Here is a 19,129-nt window from a genome sequence, read left to right on the forward strand (position 1 = left end):
AAATGCAAATGAAAATGCTAAAGTGCTCAGCGCCAAAGAGAGAGACAGCGACAGCGATGCCGAGCAAAAAGAAATGGTACGGTATGGTGGGGACAATATAGTTTCAAACAAAACTTCAAATTGGCAAACAGAAAAGTGACTCACACAGACAGACACTGTGGCAGCGCCAGACAGTTAGACTGACAAGTGGGGGGTGGCACTGGGGGCACTGGGGGCTCTGGCTGCAACAAAAATGACAAACGTGCTCTTGATAGACTTGTTGACGACAGGCAGGGAGTTTCGCTCCTCCTTCGTCCTGGCACTTGGCAGCACTGTCAGCTGGCAGCTACAAAAATCCCTCGAGAATGGGGTGACGTTTTGAAGTCCGTAAAGGTACCGCCGCCAGTCACGTGTGTGTGTGTGTTTTGAAGTGTGCGTGTGTGCTTTTCTGTGTGTTTGCGGATGTGTGAAGGATTGACGGGTGCTAGGAATTTTGTAAGCAATTTTATTGCTGTAACCATTAATAAATAATGCCAAAAAATCAATAGCCTGATTTCTTGCAATGGCCATTTTTAGTAGCCCCTCACCCGCCTCAACCAGACCTCACCGCACATTCCATACACTCGAATATTGTACGAATGTGTGAGTGCACAAAAATATATTTTTGTGGTTCAATCTTGGTAATTGCAATTACGAATCCTCCACCCGTCCATCGACCCTCCCCAACCAGCGTATTGTAATCAATTTGTGGGGTTTATTACGGCCAGTTCATGGTTACACTATCCCCTACTACAACTACAACTATTCGTTACTGCACTCACTTCTCTTTTCTGTTGGTTTGGTTTTTTTGGTTTGTTTTGTTTTGCTGGTTTCGCGTTGGCGCTCTCTTTTGGGGCTTGATTTACGCGCGCGTGAAACAACGAACAAGTCTCGTAAAACGTGTTTTTGTCACGGCTAAGACCACTGGCGGCAACACGTCCGCCTCCAAGTAGCTCGCAGTACGTACTAACTGTATTTTTGTTGGCCAAGCAGCTTCGGCAGCTACCCGAAGCGAGACGATCAAAAGGTCGTTGTTTTGGGGGGGTCGCTGGGTGGCTGGGTTGGCGGAAAGCCGACAAGTTGTAAGCGACCACCGCCGTGGGACATATCAAAATCCAGTTTAATTCTTTTGCCTAATTAATCAAATTTTTAAATGGTTTTTTTACGTCGTTTTTAAAAGGTATTACAGTTTTTCCAGCTTTCAGTTTATTGTCATTTTTACAAATTCAAATTTATTTTGAAATAATCACAATACTTTTTCATTTTTCATTAAGAGACATATTTTTAATCGAAATCTTGAAACGCAAATTGCTGGAAAACCAAATTGTCTTTCAAATGGATTATTTTCCCGGTATGTAGGAGAAGGTGTTGGTAAAGACCAAAAAATGAACAGTGTTCGGAGATACTAGTTCAACCAGCCGTCGATAGTCCTCGATATATTTACAGTGTATTTTGAAAATAATAAGGTAGGAGATTTGGTACATTTCTGAGGGTGAGATGGTATATTTTATATATGTATGTATGTATAAGTCTACGATCCAGGTAGATCCATTTAAGGTATATTTTATACCTTTCGGAATATTTTACCTGCGAAACTGAGGTCAATGGTGTATCTGTACAATATGGTATATTTAAATAAGTATAATCCGTCTCTTAAATTCCATTTTTTAAGATTTATTCATAATATATAGCGTATAGAAAGTCCTATACGCATGTTTTTCAAATATCCCTCGAGGAATTTTTACTTTCCCTCTCTCTTGACGGATGTTTCTCTCTTGCATCATTGTAATTTTCATAGCAGCAATGTGTCTGAATTCCATTACCACTTGCGTATTTTACCTTTAGCAGCATAGCAGCATGGCAGCATTTGTGTGGGTCAGCAACATGCTGCGAAATGTGATCAGCATTGCTCCCCAACATGGGCACGGTGAACAGCATTACCTTTGATACCTTTGGGAAAGAGGATATCCTCGAGCTTTTAGTTTTAACCTTATTTTGAAATCGTCCCAATAAAAATAAGTCATGAAAATCAGCCAATCTTGTGAAGAAATGAATGATGATTCGAGTAAAAATACAGTTATAAATCTGAGGGTCCTTACAAGCTGCTAATATTAAACAGAAGATCGAAGTCTATGAAAATTGTTTAAGATTTACGGTATTTACAGTATATTTTGAAAGTGAAAGGGTATATTTCGGTATATTTCCGAGGATCTGTCGATATATTTTATCGATAGTTCCGCGGTCACACTGAACACGACACAAAAACAAAAAACTAAAATATTTAAATCGTATTTTTTCCCATGATTTTGGCATTTAAACTGATTCAAATTATGCTTGTGTAATGCTAGAAAACATTTCCTTGTGTGTCATCAAAATCGAAATCGATTTGGAGCCAGACGCAGGTAAATGACAAAAACAAAGAAACTCAAATGTAAATTTCGCAACAATTAAATGCCTCTAATCCGTCTGCTGCTTCATCCAACAACCAGAACAAGAAGGCGCCGTATCAGCAGAGCATCCCACCAATCCACGGGTTCAAAAGGAGCGTGAGCGGGACCGTGGACTGCGACTGTCCCGCGACATCATCATCGAAACGTACACGAATCAGCGTTGGACAAAGGAACTGAGCGAAGGCGAGGGCAAGGAAGAGCTTGAAGGCGACACAAAGAAGATGAACTGGACCGCCGCAGTGCAGCATGTGAACAGCCCCACGGCTGGCAGTTCGCGTGAGACGACACCACGCAGCGGCGATGAGTCACAGCTTGGTGGTGTGCAGGCAAACTCGAATTTTCCACTGGAAATTGGCTACTTTTCGGGCAATCCCATTGTGGAAGTGACCAAGGGACTCATCCACCTATACAAGAAGAAGTAGGAGCAGTCGTTGCGTGTTTTCGTACATCTTTTTATGCGTTTTCTCTACATTTAATAGTGAACGAAAGAGCTCCACGGAGGCTACATCCAATCAACTCTGCCTGCTGGCCGTGCCAGCCACTCTCAACTGCCATGATTTGCTGAACTTTATAGCTCCCTGCCATGCGGAGATCAAGCATGTCCAGATAGTACGCGATGGAAGTCCCAATCAGTTTATGGTTCTCCTAGAGTGGGTCCCCAATCCTCAGATATCTCTGGCATTATAATCCAACTTGAATCTCCTACAGATTTCGCTCGAATGAGTCGGCCCTGGAGTTTTACAAGTCGTACAATGGCATTGCCTACAACTCATTGGAGCCGGACTCGCTATGCCATGCCGTTTGGGTGTCTGAGGTGGAGCGCAGCGAGCACGGAACTCCGCCCGTGGGGCACACCGAGCTGCCCACCTGTCCCGTGTGCTTGGAGCGCATGGACGAGAGCGTGGATGGCGTTCTCACGATTCTCTGTAATCATGCCTTCCATGCCAGCTGCCTGATGAAGTGGGGCGACTCCACCTGCCCCGTCTGCCGTCATGTGCAGACCCCGGAGCTGATGGAGGACTCTGTTTGCATGGAGTGTGAGGGCACCGACTCGCTGTGGATTTGCCTTATCTGTGGCCATGTCGGCTGCGGTCGCTATCAGGGCGGCCACGCTGCCGCCCACTACAGGGCCACCAATCACACCTTTGCCATGCAGCTGGGCACCTCAAGTGTGTGGGACTATGCAGGCGACAATTTCGTGCACCGTCTGTTCCAGAACAAGTCTGACGGCAAGCTGGTGGCCTCGCAGACCGAAAAGGATGAACGCGAGGAGAAAATTGACTCGATGCAGATGGAGTTTACCTACTTGTTGACCTCGCAGCTGGACACGCAGCGCAAGTACTACGAGGAGCGCATGGAGCGCCTCGAAGAGGAGTGGCAGAACTTCAAAGTGAATGCCAGCGAGGCCAAGTCGGAGGTGACGGATCTGCTGCAGGTGCAGCAAACCATGCAAAAGGAGAAGCAAAATCTAGAGCGCAAACTGGCGCAGCATACCAGCAAGTGAGTCATGCACATCCAAAGAGCTGTAGAGGGGAGTAAACTGTCTTCAATTTCAGGCTTAAAGAAGTCCAAAAGCAGCTGAACGAGGAGCGGGAGCTCTCCAAGGCCCTGCAGGACAATCAAAGCTCTTGGCTGGTCAAATACAAGGCCTTGGAGCAGCAGTACACAGAATTCAAGGCCAAACACGATACAGAAGTCACCGATCTCAAGGAGCAGCTGCGCGATGTCATGTTCTTTTTGGACACCCAAGGAAAGATGGCCAATTCGGAGCTGGCCGGTGCCTCAATCACGGGCCTAGGCGAGAAGGAGCCTGAGCCCGGCACGCGTCGCAACAATCGTCGCAAGAAATAGACTTCTCATTCGTGAATAAAGCTGACTCGCTTGGCTGTATCTTGATGTGTTTAAAATGAAAACCTCTCCCCATATAAAACAGCTCTAAATGTGATTTCCTTTGTGAAGCAAAGCGATATAAAAAATATAATCTAACGGCTAAGAGAATTGTCTCAAAATTGTATTTCGCGGTGTTTTTTCGTGTGTGAATTAAATGAGAAAAATGTTCAAAATGTTTTCTAGACAGCTTTGTCCTGCGGCGGACATGCGTTCTCGCAATGGAATGTGGGATCGGGCAGCTCCTTGGTGCAGTGTTCGGTTGCCTCTTGGATGAGGTTGTGCTTCTCGAGCATCTCCTGCTCGCAGCGATCGAGATTCATCAGATAGGCGGCAATAAAGGCACGCGGATCTTGCGGCTCATGCACATGCAGCTGGGCAAAGGCACGCACCAGCACATTCCCCATCGTCTGCTTGATCTCCTCGGCCAGGGTGTCCACCATCTCGAGGTTCTTGCCCTGCGGCAGCCAGTCGTAGTCCTTGAAGCAGCAGCACTCACAATAGGCCTTGGGATCCGAGTCCTTCAGGAGCTTAAAAAACGCCTGCAACTCGCCCTCGCAGCGCTTCAGATGGGCCACCTCGCGAACGAATCGTTTGTTCATCTGGCAAATGTCATACTCGCATTTCTTCACCACATCATGATCCTGCGAGAGCGTAGCCGTGCGCTTTATGTAGTCCACGGTGTTCTCCTGGAACGACTTGAACTTGCACTTCTCCTCGTTGTACGCGTTCAGGCATTGTCGGGCATAGACCATTATGTTGTCCCGGCGGCGACGCAACTCCTCGCTCTTCTTTGTGTAGTGCAGCTTCAGCTCATCCAGATTGACGATGCGTTCGGCAAACTGCGTGAGATCCTCCTCACTGTCGCAGACCTTCGGCTTCTTGGACTTCTCATCGCCCACGCACTTGGACTTTTCAATCTTGTCCATTTCGGCCTTCATTTCCAGCTGGACATTCCGGAGTTGCGTATTGAGGCGCTTCACATCATTGTCGCTGATGATCAAAGTGTTGAGCATTTCCCGCAGGCAGCTCTTGTGTGGATTGGGCAGCTCCTCGTTGCACTCGGTAAGCATTTTGAGGGTTTTTTTATGGAAAAATATCAATTTAGATTTAAATTCTCTTTTGGGGTTTTAATTGGGAAATAATTCGTTTAGAATGAAAGGTTTTTGTTGGTGGGAATTCGACTGTGACTATGATAGCAGAGCTAGGGGTTGCTTGGGTTCAAAAGGGTTTACTAGACTATAGAATTTCAATGGGGAAATGGTAGTGGGAACTGCTCTTACTCCTAGCAGTCCCACTGGAACCCATTCTATTCAATTCCCCACTAGCAATTTCTTCTACAGAAACTCCCCACAATATTTTCCCATTAAAATTGATGCAATCTTTATGAATAGTTCTTCATACTGAAACGTATACTATAATTTATGCCATGACCCTCTGCCTCACACTCTCCGCCAGCATTTACCGCGACAGCAAAGACTTACAGACTCCAAAAATAAAAGCAACTACAACTACAAGTCGAACCGGTTTGACTAGACCCCCTGGAATCTTCACTTAAATTGCGTACACACCGACACACACGGGCGATGCTGCGGAGAGACAAACAAATAAAGAACTTAAATATAAATTTAATTCACTTTTGGCTATGAACAAAGCACCAACAAAAACTTTTTTAATGGTTTCCCCCCACTGTTGCTGTTTCTTCCACGAGCTCTCGGAATCTCTCTGTGTCTTACAGTCTTTCCATCTTACGATCGTCTACAATTGGCAAGCGATCAATCATTCTGTCGCTTCTACTGCCAAAAAGCTTAAGTGTGCCAAAAGATGATGGTGTAGAGTTTGATAGATACCCTAGGACATGAAAAGCGAGGGACTGTAGATGGGAAGGAACGTCAATCCATTTAGTCCAACAAAAACTCATATAAATTTGCCTTAAATATAAATATCAAATATCACCGAATTATACATTAAACAATTTGCAGGGTACTTTTATTTTCGTGTGACAAACTCTTCCAAATATTCGTCTTTAAAGCTTATCCATGCTTCGCTCCCTCCTCCATGCCGCCTCCCACTCCTCTGCTGAACCTTTCAAAAAAATTTAATATTTGGCACAAGACAACCTGTTAGCAGAGTCCCCCAAAAGACAGTGATGATGGGGCAAAGGGGCACACGGACTTTGTCCATCTTGGACCTGTAATTAAGTAACTTAATTAATTTTCATCAACAAAAAAACACACACACTTTCGCGCATAAAATGTTTGCCTTTTCGTTTTTGGCGAATTGAATAAATTTTGCATAATTTTTGCATTGTGTGGATCGTATATTTAATAGAATTTGATGGATTCGATGTCGCTTATCGCTCGATAGGTGTATAATTTGATTAATTTTGCACAGATGAGCGTGGCATTGTTTTCAGTTTATTTTAAGTTTCATTTTGGTGGTGTGTATATAAGGCAAAATCATTTAATTAAATTAAATATAAGACTTTAAAACAACGATTTCCAAAAAAGGTACTGAAATAATGTTTGGGATTGCTGCAGTTAACAGGAAATAGAGGATTTTAAAGATCGATACAATTAAAAATACTTCAGCTTCTATTAATCTTTTCTTATAGGTATGATTTCTTCTCCTTCTTAAACTATATAAATTCCTTTAGTCTTCGATGATTACACAGCTGCCATGCCTGCATTTCCCATTGCCATTCACTGCGCATACAAATTATAATAATTAAAATTATTGAATGTGACTAATGAGCAAATATTGATTTAGAAACTTTAATCCAAAGAAGACGGATACAAAGCCAGAATATGCAAAATAGATAAACAAATAGGCGACAACGACAAAAGGAAGAAGCGTAAGAAAACCCAGAAGGATGTGCCAGAGGATAGCAGACTAGAACGCGTTCTTGGGGTGGTTTCCCTGCCCCGCAACTGACTGCTTGCAGGGAGAAAAAGTGACCCAGACAAACAGCTTGAGGAAAGCGAAAGAAAAAAGGCAAAGGAGAAATCCTTTGCATAGGACATCTCGGCCCCTGCGCATTAACAGAAATCCGAGAGAAAAAAAACTGAAATTTAAATAATTTACGTATTTTTCTATTCGAAAGAGCTCTGGTTTTTTTTTCACTTAGGACTTTGCCTTTTTTTACGGATGATAAATGAAAAATGATGATTGACCCGAACCCCGTTTTTTCATGGATGATCATGTATGCAAATGCGCGATGCCCAGATACGAGTATCCCGGCAGAGGATGATCAGCAACCCTTTGAGGTGCGTCGTCCGATCCGCGAACGTGTTGTGCATAAATTAGGCAATCCTTTGGTCCTCTGGAACCCCTTTGTTCGAGGCATTCACCCTTTCTATTTCGAAAAGATCGTTAAGGAAACGCTTCCGCATGGAAATGAGGCAAAAAATCCGGATTTTTTTTCTACTTCTTGTCTTCTGGGCTCGCGGATGTCTGCATCTTTTTGTGTGTCTCCGGGTGGTGCGAGCGAGCGTCCTTTATCCTCGATCGTCACCCCTGAGCTGTGGGTAGACACACAAGCGAAGAATAAAAAATCGTGAGAAAATTTCCAGCGCCAAATATTCAAATGAGGTAACCAAATGCCCGCCCGTTGCATACTTTTTTGGGTGATTTTTTGTACTCTACTCTCTCCCGAAGGACACAAAAAATATAACCCATCCCCAGGATCAGCCCCTTGTCAGTTTTTTAACCCATTTTTTTCTGTAGGAATAGGAAAATTTTTATGCTTGACTACCGAAAAAAGTCGTTTATAATTGAAGCGATTTCAGCTTTTTTTGTGTGTTCTTTTGGCGCGTATTTTTTTAATGCACAAAGAAATCCCGTGTGACAAGTTTTTTTTGTAGTTCAGTAGAGCCATAGGATCGGCCTTGTTACTGTAGTTTTTTATCCTTTTTTTTGTAACTTTTTTTCTGTAGGTTATTCGAAAAAAGGAGGGGCGCGAAAATGTTAATTAAATTTTTGTTATTGCGTCATTTTATGGCGGATAACGGAGGATTTCTGCGTGTTCAGGATACACTCTTCATGTTCCTTTCAATTACGCATTTAATTTTTAGTTTTTTGTGTCGTTTTTTGCATTTGTCGGATTTTTTAGTCGTTAAATGTCAAACACGTGTTGGCTGTCATGGAGTGAATTCTGCATTAATTGTAATACAAATACCTCGTGATTTTTGTGTTTGAATAAATATTAACAGTGTTAAGTACTTGATGTGCCTTTTGGGCAGGCCTTTCCCATCTCAAAAAAGTGATGGAAAAAATATTGAAAATATATAAAAGTTCTGGAAAAAAATATTTAATTGAATGGCAAGCAAACTTGAATGGGGCGTTGATGAATAAAAGCATTGATGGGAAAAGGATTTACTCTTAAAAAGGTGGGAGAGTAAATTAAATGTGAAAATCTACAGCCACGATTTAATCCTACATATGTATATGTACATATGTAATTCAAATGAAAATGTAGAAAATAAGAAATTAGAGATTAAATTCCCTAAAAATGTTCAACCTCTCTCCAACCTCTGTTGTTGCTCTCAAATGAAGAATGACTTCCTTAGACTGCCAAAACATGCTAGAAATGCGTTCGAAAAAAAACCCTTTTAATACACCAATAAAGAGTGCATAATACCCATTCAATCCCTCAATGATGCCCTCAAATCCGCATCATCGAAAACGCTTAATTAAAATGCCACAAACCTAGGTGGTTTTTTTTTGGCAATATGCCAATATGCTCGCTCAAGTATCAATTACTGAACAATCGAAATATGATAAAGGGAAATCAATCCAAACAAGAGCATAGGAAACAAAAACCTCAACAATAGAGAGTGAGTGAGTGTGCCCTCTCCTCATCCGTTTATGCACTGAAAGTGCGAATCCCTTGAGTTGAAGAATGAGTACAGATAGGGTGCAAAATATGAATATATTCGTACTCGTACGCCGAAGAATAGCTAACGAAAATCGCATCAAATTTCACAATATCGCACCTTATTAGAATCGAACAATGCTCGAGGAGCGGAGCACAAAGAGAGCCACAAAAATTGGCAAAGACAGGAGAGGAACACAGGGAAATGCAAATGCCACAAGGAACAAGAAGTTATGGGAAAAACATACACACCTCTCTGCTGTCCTCTGCTCTCAATATATGGGCTAATCGGCGGAGTGTATTCTGCATATTGTGCCCATTGTCTAGTAATTTCATAAATAGTTTATCGAAGAAGAATTGCTGAATGCCGAACACCCGACTAAATGCCATACTTGGAATGGGTTACCCTCGACGTATCCTTTCTTATGCAAAGCGCCCCCGAAACCTTCGCTGGGGTGAAATGTGTTTCTCCCTTTCCTTTCTCCGGATGTTTTTGTGTGTGGCAACCCCTGATGATCGGTTGCTATCTATGGGATAGGGCTGGGTGTGTGTTTTGATTTTCTCTAGAGTTTAGAAACCATAAATCTATTGATGGCTTTGATGACGCCTTTCTGCAGGCCTCTTTCCCGCAATGATCTCTTGGCATTGAAAAATGCATAGATAAAATTCAAATGAAAGCAGTTTGCATAATGCCTTGGCCCTGGAACTGGTTATGCACTGAAAGAAATTAATAGAGCGGCGCACTACTGGCACTACCGGAAGAGTTTCTGGTTAGGAAAAGTAAAGGAACTGCTGGAGTATAAGCGGAACTAATCAATTGGGCACATTTAGTGGGATGAAACACTCTAAAATAAATCAAATCCTTTGCTTTAGTACACAGAAATGTTTTCTGATCATTTTAAAAACTCCCAAAAATATCCAAAGGGCCCCAGAGCCATATGCTTCTTTCAGTGTACTCCTTGAGCAGCTCTTTGATATATCCAGCAGATGCCACTGCTACGCTCAACGAACAAAAACTCCTTCCTGGCCTCAGGCATTGCATTCTAATTATCATATCGATCAACAAACCAAAGACGACTGCAAGTAAAAGTGACAGTCCCAGAGTCCCAGACAGCACGAAGGATCCTTGGCAGGATAGATGCTCTCAGCCACAGTTTTTTCTCATAGTTAGCATAACAAAGCGCTGATGAGGCACACAACGGACAGAGATTCGTGATGATTTCAGCACCCAAAGAAAACCGAAAGAGAAGAGCCACCCCGAAGATACATTCAGGCGGACAGACAGCAGCAGACAATCCCATGATCATTAGTGAATCTCTAAAAGTGAGGCATTGATATGCTAATCAGAGAGAAGGAAACTCTTCCGATGCTCGAATGGCTAGCAATGATCGATGTCGACGAGCCCAGTGATCGCCTGGCAGAAATCAAATCATTTATCAATTAAATTATTGGCAAACATTGCCTGGCCATAGATTCGCGATATCTTTGGAGGCTCCCTGTTATCCCTTTTGTCTATGGATTTTGCCAGGCAAAACTGCCAAATGATCGATTGTCGATCGATGAGCCCTTTTATTCCGGGTCTTTGTACTCTGCGGTGTGTTTGCCAATCCAGCCTTTGATGATTTGTTGGTTTATTGTCAGCGATCCTTGTCGCTGTTAAGGGTGCAGCGGATCGGCTTGGATCGTGCCGAATTTTCGCACAATCCCTTTGCGTGTTGACAAAACAGCGCAAACAATGTCCTTTTAGCAAGGGGTTTATGTCTCTATCAACCTCGTCTTTTGTTATTATTGTTTATCCCCCTTAGTGGGTGTCTATTCAACGGCAAACAATGCCCATTCTTTGGGCAATTTTTACGAGCTGTTTAGGTGGTTTTTATTTTGTTTTTATTTGAGTCATAAAATGTTCATAAAATTCATATTACTGCGGCGAGTGTCTCAACACATTTTGCCAGCTATTTATAATTCCATTCAAATGCTTGCCTATGCAAATAGAGAAGACAGAACTTTTAGTGCAAAAAAATAAGAAGAAAGAAAAAATACAATTATGATGAAGAAAACGAAACACCTGTAAACAACTTTTTTGAACTGGTTTTTTGTGTGTGACTTATTGTTTTATTCATTAACCATGAAATTTGCTCAAAACATGAATGTTTCAACTTGTATTCTGTCCATAAGAAATATCAGTTTACTAATCTTTTACCCTTCTCCACGGTTGTGGAAGAACTTCACCCATTCTTCGAGTGGAAATCACTTGATTCAAGTTGCAAATCGTGATGTGTGAAGCAGATGAACTAGTTTTATCATCAAATATTTATGTACATGTGTGTGCGAGAGTATATTTATGTAAGAACTCGCAATCATTAATCTTCGCTTCGATCAGACTTCAAGATTCAATCAGTCATCAATCATTGATCGTTGCAAGGAGCAAGAGAAACAACACCCCACTGACCAAAACGACAGCTGCGACATCCTCGCATACAAAACTCTCGATAGAATCTTGAGCCGTACTACACTTCCCTATAGAGACACTCCGATTGTATGGGGTGCACGGAAAACATAAATCTCTCATGTCTTCTGTCGCCGTGGGCCTCAAGAAAGGAAAAGGAAGTTCCTTTAAGCGGATTATCATGCAGTTTTCTAGTTCACTGCGTTCTCAGTGCAATCCCTGAATGGAAATGCAAATCCTGTGGTAAAAGATAGAAAGATCATTCACTCAGGATAATTATTTTTATAAATTATTTCCAAATTTATTATGCAATTCGTTTGTTTTCTTCGTTTGTTGCTTTTAGGTAGAAAATACACTTTTTAGTTCTTAAACTAATTTGTTTGATAAATAAAGATAATATCTCTAGGGTTTCGCTTACGGCTAATATGATACGTCGTACAGCACACATTTACATAAGATTTACATTATGTATCCGCCGTACTTTGTACGGCTCCTACCATCGGATCGACTGGTGAAAAAAACTTGTGATCTACTCGAATGAATTATTTGTTTTTCTTTTCGAGTACATCAGAGTTTTAGGTTATTTTTGGGAGAATTTCTTATGAATAGAGAGTTGGTAGAGGGGCATATAAATATCATAAAAATGATCCTTGAAAATCCTGAGTTGTCCTAGATACAAATATCCTATACATAGATTACATTCTTCAAATTCTTTGCAGTTGAAGGCAGCGAGGAGCTGCGTTTACCTTTCTTTGTTTTTATTTGTGGGCAGTGTTTGGAGGGGCTTGGAGAGTGAGATTTATTGTAGAATAAAGCAATCAATACTTTAAATGATTCTAAAGGGTGGCTGAGTCTATAGCAAGGCTAATACTAAGTGAAAGTTTCAGCTCCTGCACTGCCTTGAACTGGTGCCTAAACTAAACCTAATTTACACATACTTTCGAGTGTTTAAACTGGAATGAATTCCTGGAAAATCCTGCTAATTCATTCCAGTTTAAAGGTCTTGTTGCAACGTAAAACTAATGTCATCGTAGCTGCCTTTTGTGGCCACGCAGAGGCCTGTACTATTGGGCCTTTTCCTTGGCCGCCTGGACCGCGCTCAGGCCGAGGGTTAGATGATCGCCACTGATGAGTCCCGCTGTCCCTGGCTGGTGTGCATAGTTCCGTATCTGATGCAGCGAAATGAGCTGCGTGGGAAAGGCAGCAGCCGCCGCTGCCGCATTCTGCTGGTAGAGATAGGCCGCCGTGGCCGCTGGAGCTCCACGATGCTGTTGCAGATGTGGGGGCGGCGCCGTGGCGCTGAGTGGAGTGAAAGCCGAGGAGCCAGGTCCAGGCGAGGGCTGCTGTGAATGCTGCTGTTGCTGTTGTTGCTGTTGCAGGTGATGCTGTGGTGTCGTCTGCCGCAGGACGAGATCCTCGCCGGCGGGGTCTTCATGCGGACTGTGAGAGTGGCCGGGCGTATCCGCCAGCCGTTGATGGTGCTGCTGCAGCATCTCCTGCTGCTGCTGCTGCTGCTGTTGCTGCTGATGCTGCTGTAGCGAGGCAAAGTTCGCGTACGTCTGGCCATTGGCTTGCGGCAACTGCTGCTGAATGGCCTCTGCCAGCGATGCAGCCGCACTGTCCGCCCCCATCTTGGCCCAATACGCGGCATTCACATCATTCATTGCCTGGCGCTGCAGATTCAAACCGATTCCACCCGATGGCACATGCTGCTGCACTGCAGCCACCTGACTGGTGTGCCGCTGCTGCTGCTTTTCCGCCTTTTCCGCGTGCTTCTGCAGATGCTTCTGTAGGTACGTCTCCTGTGTGTAGGATTTCCCGCACAGATTGCAGATGTGCGTCTTCAGGTGCTTCGAGTCCTTGTGCTTGGGTATGTGCTCCAGCAGCGTCATTTCATCGCCGAAACACTTGTAGCAGGAGTTGCATTTAAAGGGTTTATCCGTCTGATGGCAGCGCGAGTGCGACTGCAGGTTCGAGAGCTGCGAGAAGGCCTTGGGACAGCCGGCATGCCGGCATTTGTACGGCTTGTCCCCCGTGTGCGTCCTGATGTGCTGCTGCAAGTGCGACAACTGCGTAAACTTTCGCTGGCAGATCTCGCAGCGGTAGGGTTTGATACCCAAATGGATGCGCGTGTGCTGCGACAGATACGAGGAGTTGGCAAAGGATTTGCTGCACGAGGCGCATTTGTATGGCTTTGATTGGTCCCCATCTCCGCCACCGCCGCCAGGTCCTCCGCCGCTGCCTCTGCGATCATCTTCCGGCGACGAGGCATTGCTGCCGCTGCTCATGAGCGGGCGTGGAGGCGATCTATTCGGATCGTACTGTAAATAAAGGTCAGGGATTAGGACTGTTCTTCTCTGCACCCCATCAGGACTCACCTTTTGCTCCTGCTGCTCGTGTGGCGTTGGCGGAGAGCTTGGCGCACTGTAGCTGGACTTTAGATGATGCGGCTGCTGCTGTTGATGGTGATGCTGTTGCTGTTGTTGTTGTTGTTGCTGCTGCTGCTGCTCCTGATGTGCCTGATGCTGTTGCTGCAACATCTCCTGCTGCTGCTGTTGTTGTTGTTGTTGTTGCTGCTGCTGTTGCTGTTGGTGATGCACCAAACCATTTTTCAAGCTGTAGTCCAGCCGCTCCACAACATTCTGGCGAAACTCATTGATGTTGAAAGGCTTGTAGTCGTGGACCAGTTGTGCTGTACGCAAATCCGCTGTGGTGAGGTGCGTGAGGGATCGCAGCTGGTCAATGGAGCGATGGAGATAGTCGCCGCTTGAGACGCCGTTCGGCGCCGTCGGCAATTCGGCCATAAGCGGCGGCTGATGGCCCCCAAGTGTCAGCGGGCGGTAGGCGATTGTGCGTGCGTCCAGCTTGGGGCAGAGCTCACCAACGATTGTGGGGCAAATCGACAGTCAGCAGCCAACAGTCGACAGTCGACACTTGGAGCTGCGGACTCCGCTTACACAAGATACTCCTCCTCTACTTCTACTCTTTCCTCCTCTGGTATGGGGGACTCTGACTCTTTTCTGCTGAAAGTACAGAAATATTGTAATTCTTGAATCTGAAATTATTGTCGACGCAGCAAAACGGGGCATAAACTACTTTTTCGATTCTACTTTGCTTCCCCTTACACTTTCGTACACTAATTTCTGCACATTAACATATTTATGCATGAATTAATTAATTGTTTGTGAATTGTGAATTAAAACGTGTGCAGTGATGGGCCCCAAAGATGGGCCAAGAGTTCTGTGGTGTATGCTGCCACCAACAAAAAAAACTTGCCCACTGAAGCGCAAAAAAGCCCCTAAAGAATTATTTATGAACAATGCCAGTAGAGGGGAAAAAAGCAAAAATGAAAATTTCAACAGATCAACAAAAAAGGCGCTTGGGGCAACAAGTTTTCGTGGTGACAACACAACACAGCACAAGATGGAAAGCCAAATCCAAACCCGAATCGGGGTTCTCTTTTTCGGACAGGGAGCAAAAAACGTCAGGGGCGCCAACGGAACGTGTCAACAACCTCGATGGATGGAAATTTATTGCAACTACAAGTTTAACACATTTCTGGGAGGCGTCAAGGGGAGTGGCAGCACCAACAATAAATGGACCAATCATGTAAAAGAGGTGGGGGTAAGTACATACGTAGGGAAATATGATTGGATGGGGTGCCAAAATATGCTACAGGCAAATCAGCTATTAGAGGCGCAACTCTTTGGTGAATAGAATGTGATATTCCTCTACTGTCTCAACTGTCTTTCTGGAAAGTAAATAATTGTATTTTCCCTAAAATCTAATGGAGAAGGGTATACGGGTATGGATCTCTGTTATTCTAGGAATCATAAATCCTCACATTTCTAAGTATCTTTAGTACAATTAATTACTTTGATTCCTTTCACTTGTACTGTACTTTTTAATCAATTATTCCGCCCTTATCCAACCTCATCATATCAATTCTTTCTGACGGTAATTTCCACCAGCATATCCATCATTGATAAATGACTTTTAATTGCTTTTAAAAACAGATTTTTCATAATCCTTTCACAACGGTGGCAAACCCCACAAAAAACAATCGCCCAAGGCCTGTACAGAATTCGGAGTAATAGAAACACTGATATATCCTCCGCTCACTTGTTGCATTTATGGGGATAATCAAACGAATTTATCAACCTTGTTCTACATTTACTACATTTAATGCGCTTAAAAGTAACAAACAGCTCGAAATTTATTTTAGCTGAAACGGAAATGTAAATTTAATGGAATATGCAGGATTTCCTAGATAAGATACCAATCTAACAGAGGTCTCTCTTCAAATCGACTCTCAAACAAATTTTCAGAAATTGGAAGACAATGAAATTCATTCTTTAAAATAAATGAATGAACGAAATTGGAGTTTAAGACCGCTCCTATTTCTTTTTCAGACCATCAACAGCTAAGGAACTACACATGCACATTTAAAAATGGTAACTAACTTATTGCCTTTCGTTTCTCTTCAAATAAGAGTTCCAAATGTTTGAACGATAATTTGTTAGCGACCTTTTGGTCGGGTGGGTGTTGACGTCAGAGGCAAATTGAGTTCTTTTCTTTTACTTTTTTGCGCGCTGGTCAAAAGAACCGGTTCTGATGTCGTTGCTGACGTTGGACAATGATGGGAAGGGAAATGGAAACGGGAGCGGGAGCGGGACCAGAAGCAGTGGCAAAAGTGGAAGCAGGGCAGGGGATGGAGAAGAGGAATGTAAAAGGACGCGCTATTTGCTTGTTGCGCGCAAAAAGAGATTAAACAGGGGAAGGGGCAGCGGATTACGGACAATGTAAATACCCTATAAAAGTGTTTGCTTTTAAAAACAATTGCAAAAAAAGTGGCGTTCAACAAACAAGGGGGAGGAAGAGCGAGAGAGCAAAGCACACAACCTGATAATGCCCCAAAGACGCAGGCAAATCGGTCAGTCAGGCCCCAAAAAAAAAGTGAGAAGAGAAGCAGCATGCTGCCTAAAAAAGTATATAACATGGTATACACAAAAAAACCCCACACACACACGCACGCACACACGAAGAAACCCACAAAAAAACGAATCAACGAAAATTAATTGAGCGCAAGCAGCTGAAAAACAAAAGAGAGCACAAGAGCGGAGCAAGGTATACTAATAAGAGGGTTTAGAGGCACTTATCAAAAGCGAGATTGGCAAGTGTTTGGTGTGGGCGAGGAGAGAGAGACAACCTTCTGCCCCACCTTCTGAAGCATATACCTTGATCCAGAAAGAGCGAGCAAGAGCGCAACATAAACAAACACTGCGAGCCGGACCTCGCTAGCTCTCTCGCTCTCGGTGCCGTGGTTGGGGGCGACATGTGTGCGAAAAAACAGCAAATATTTGATGAATACAAAAAGAGAAGATAAAAAAGACACGACGACACACAAAAAAACCGCCACCGCCGAATGAATGAAAGCGAGCATAAAAAGTAATAAGAGGAGGGGGGAACAATGGACAGCGGGGACAGTTACCATTTACAAATATTTTTGCGGGAATGAAATTGTTTTAACTTTTGGGTATTCATGGCATTTACTTGAATGTTTTGTGAGCGATTTAAAGTCGTTAACAATTCGGGTTGCATGGAATGTTGGGGGGAGAGATCTTAATATTTTGACATCGTGAATTATATTATTCAATTTGAACATCTATTTCAATATACATATGTATGTACTATGTACATACCATATCAAATCTACCCAGAGAACCGTTTACTTTGTCTAGAGTCTAGACTCTAGATTCTTGAGTCTAAACTCCTCTCCATTATATCCCACCCACTGTGCAGTGAGCGCGGGAAACGAGACTTCCAATAAGTCAAATAAATAAAGAAAGACTTGTGGGAAAGTACTCACCTCACCTCACCAATTTGAAAAGGTTTTTTGTATGCTGGTTTTTCTTATTGCTGTATTTTTGTAGGACAACTTTTGTTGATATTTTGGCCCGCACCGAGCACGTGTTCAGCTGCTGATTGTAGGTGGTTGTTGCAAGAGAGAGGGGTACTGTGGAGGTTCCACTCCTTCACTCTTTCACTGAGGTATTTTGCTTGCGGTTTTGCGGTAATTTACTTGTTGGATGAGACGCATTCCTGCGCCTTTTATATGTGTTTCAATGATTTTATTATTTTTAAGTTTGCGAATTTCGCTTTTTTATATTCCTCTTCTTTTTGGTTTCTCTTCCACATACACTAACACACTTAAAGCAGATTCCCGTGTGGCAACAAGAAAAAATGGCCGCGCACGCCAAAAATACACCAACACACACTCGCACAAGTCTCGTTTTTTCTGCACTTGTGCTTTTGCCCCTTTTTTACGTTTTTGGGCTTTATTTTTGGGGGGCTTTTGGCACTTTTTTGGCGACCCGCCTTCTGCTATTAATTGCAATTACAACCGTTTGGTAGGAGGCGGCGGTGGGTGGCGCGGCGTAAGCTTCGGTTACGCTTGTTTACATCAAGAGACGAGCGCGCGGTGCAGAGCAGGAGCAAAAAACGGGACTCTCGGCGCAAACGAGTAAAGAAGTGCTCGGTTCGGCGGCGTAAAAGAGAGTGGAAAAAAAATCACAACCGAAGCAAGTTTTTTCTGAAGCAGCTGAGCGAGAGGGTGGAATGATGTCGCTCTCCACCGCTCTTCCTTCCCGCTCGCACACGTTAGGAAAAAAGGCTTGTTTATGTTTTTTATGTGTGTACTTTTTGTCTCTCTTCTCTCTCTCATTCTGGCTCTTTGTATATGTGTTTGTGGGCTCTGCTCTCTCTCTTGTGTCGGTCATTCCGGTTTTTTGTTCCTCTGGCTCTCTGGCGCCTCTGATTTTTTTGTGGTTCTCTGTGTAGGGAAGGAAGGGAGGGAGGCGTACTCCTTTTTTTGAATACCGAATTTAATTGGGCCAAATGTTGGTTAAAGGAAACTAAGAAAAGGTAAAGAATGAACGATATCCATTGATTTTAGAACCTGTTGGGAGTCTTTGGGATAGAGGATGACCTGGATATGGATTACATTGGTATTGTATCTAAAACGGATTCCTCTTGACATTATGTAGCCATATTTTTCCTATTTGATGACGAATGAGTCTCCAATATAACTTGGTTCTAAGATAATTAACCAGGTTGAGTAACATTAGTTACCTACAGACCTCGAAAATTACAATTTAAAGTTAGAAAAGGAAATGTCATTAGCAGTTTCGGAATTTAAAATATTTTGCAGTTGGCCAACACTGAATGGACGGCGAACGATTAACCCATGGTCGACCAGTGGGTATTTCAATGCACGTAGGATTATTATGGAACTTGAAAAAAAATTTACGCATTTCATGTGAAGGATATCGTAGTACATTTATTTTTCCATCAAAGAGATAGAATGGATCTAAAAAAAAGTTTACAAAAAGCATTATTTTCAGCCAATTTAACTCGAGCTCCTTACCTGTTTAAATAGAGGGGGGATTGGTGGGT

The 19,129-nt window shown here is 43.3% G+C and overlaps 3 protein-coding genes across 6 annotated transcripts; 1 reads left to right on the plus strand and 2 right to left on the minus strand.

Annotated features, from left to right (window-relative positions):
* Positions 1 to 1,296: 1,296 nt before the first annotated feature.
* On the plus strand, positions 1,297 to 4,461 carry LOC117897448 (BRCA1-associated protein). The gene is made up of 6 exons (XM_034806292.1): positions 1,297 to 1,369; positions 2,367 to 2,420; positions 2,508 to 2,886; positions 2,948 to 3,118; positions 3,177 to 3,968; positions 4,025 to 4,461. Exons 1-6 carry the CDS (start codon positions 1,354 to 1,356, stop codon positions 4,317 to 4,319), a joined length of 1,707 nt encoding a protein of 568 aa, XP_034662183.1. The 5' UTR covers positions 1,297 to 1,353; the 3' UTR covers positions 4,320 to 4,461.
* Positions 4,459 to 5,450, minus strand: LOC117897449. Its single transcript, XM_034806293.1, has one exon. The coding sequence runs from the start codon at positions 5,426 to 5,428 to the stop codon at positions 4,538 to 4,540; it is 891 nt and encodes a 296-aa protein (XP_034662184.1). The 5' UTR covers positions 5,429 to 5,450; the 3' UTR covers positions 4,459 to 4,537.
* A 6,989-nt stretch (positions 5,451 to 12,439) lies between these two features.
* On the minus strand, positions 12,440 to 18,270 carry LOC117899287 (zinc finger protein squeeze). 4 transcript variants are annotated; one of them, XM_034809198.1, is made up of 3 exons: positions 17,549 to 18,270; positions 14,053 to 14,694; positions 12,440 to 13,995 (listed from the first exon to the last, which is right to left on the minus strand). In XM_034809198.1, exons 2-3 carry the CDS (start codon positions 14,476 to 14,478, stop codon positions 12,739 to 12,741), a joined length of 1,683 nt encoding a protein of 560 aa, XP_034665089.1. In that variant the 5' UTR covers positions 14,479 to 14,694; positions 17,549 to 18,270; the 3' UTR covers positions 12,440 to 12,738. The 4 variants fall into 4 exon arrangements, with proteins under 4 accessions (XP_034665089.1, XP_034665087.1, XP_034665091.1 ...); XM_034809196.1 differs by having other exon boundaries at positions 14,053 to 14,697; XM_034809200.1 differs by having other exon boundaries at positions 17,544 to 18,270.
* Between the last annotated feature and the right edge of the window lie 859 nt (positions 18,271 to 19,129).

Source organism: Drosophila subobscura, chromosome O (genome assembly GCF_008121235.1).
Source record: "Drosophila subobscura isolate 14011-0131.10 chromosome O, UCBerk_Dsub_1.0, whole genome shotgun sequence".
NCBI classification, from domain to species: domain Eukaryota; kingdom Metazoa; phylum Arthropoda; class Insecta; order Diptera; family Drosophilidae; genus Drosophila; species Drosophila subobscura.

Excerpts from the sequence above, each read along its gene's own strand:
- LOC117899287 (XM_034809198.1), bottom strand. The coding sequence starts at position 14,478 with ATGGCCGAATTGCCGACGGCGCCGAACGGCGTCTCAAGCGGCGACTAT. Across the intron at positions 13,996-14,052 it reads ACGAGCAGCAGGAGCAAAAG|TACGATCCGAATAGATCGCC; the intron begins GTGAGTCCTGAT and ends CTTTATTTACAG.
- LOC117897448 (XM_034806292.1), top strand. Across the intron at positions 2,421-2,507 it reads CGATTTGGAGCCAGACGCAG|AACAAGAAGGCGCCGTATCA; the intron begins GTAAATGACAAA and ends TCCAACAACCAG. Across the intron at positions 3,969-4,024 it reads CTGGCGCAGCATACCAGCAA|GCTTAAAGAAGTCCAAAAGC; the intron begins GTGAGTCATGCA and ends CTTCAATTTCAG.
- LOC117897449 (XM_034806293.1), bottom strand. The coding sequence starts at position 5,428 with ATGCTTACCGAGTGCAACGAGGAGCTGCCCAATCCACACAAGAGCTGC.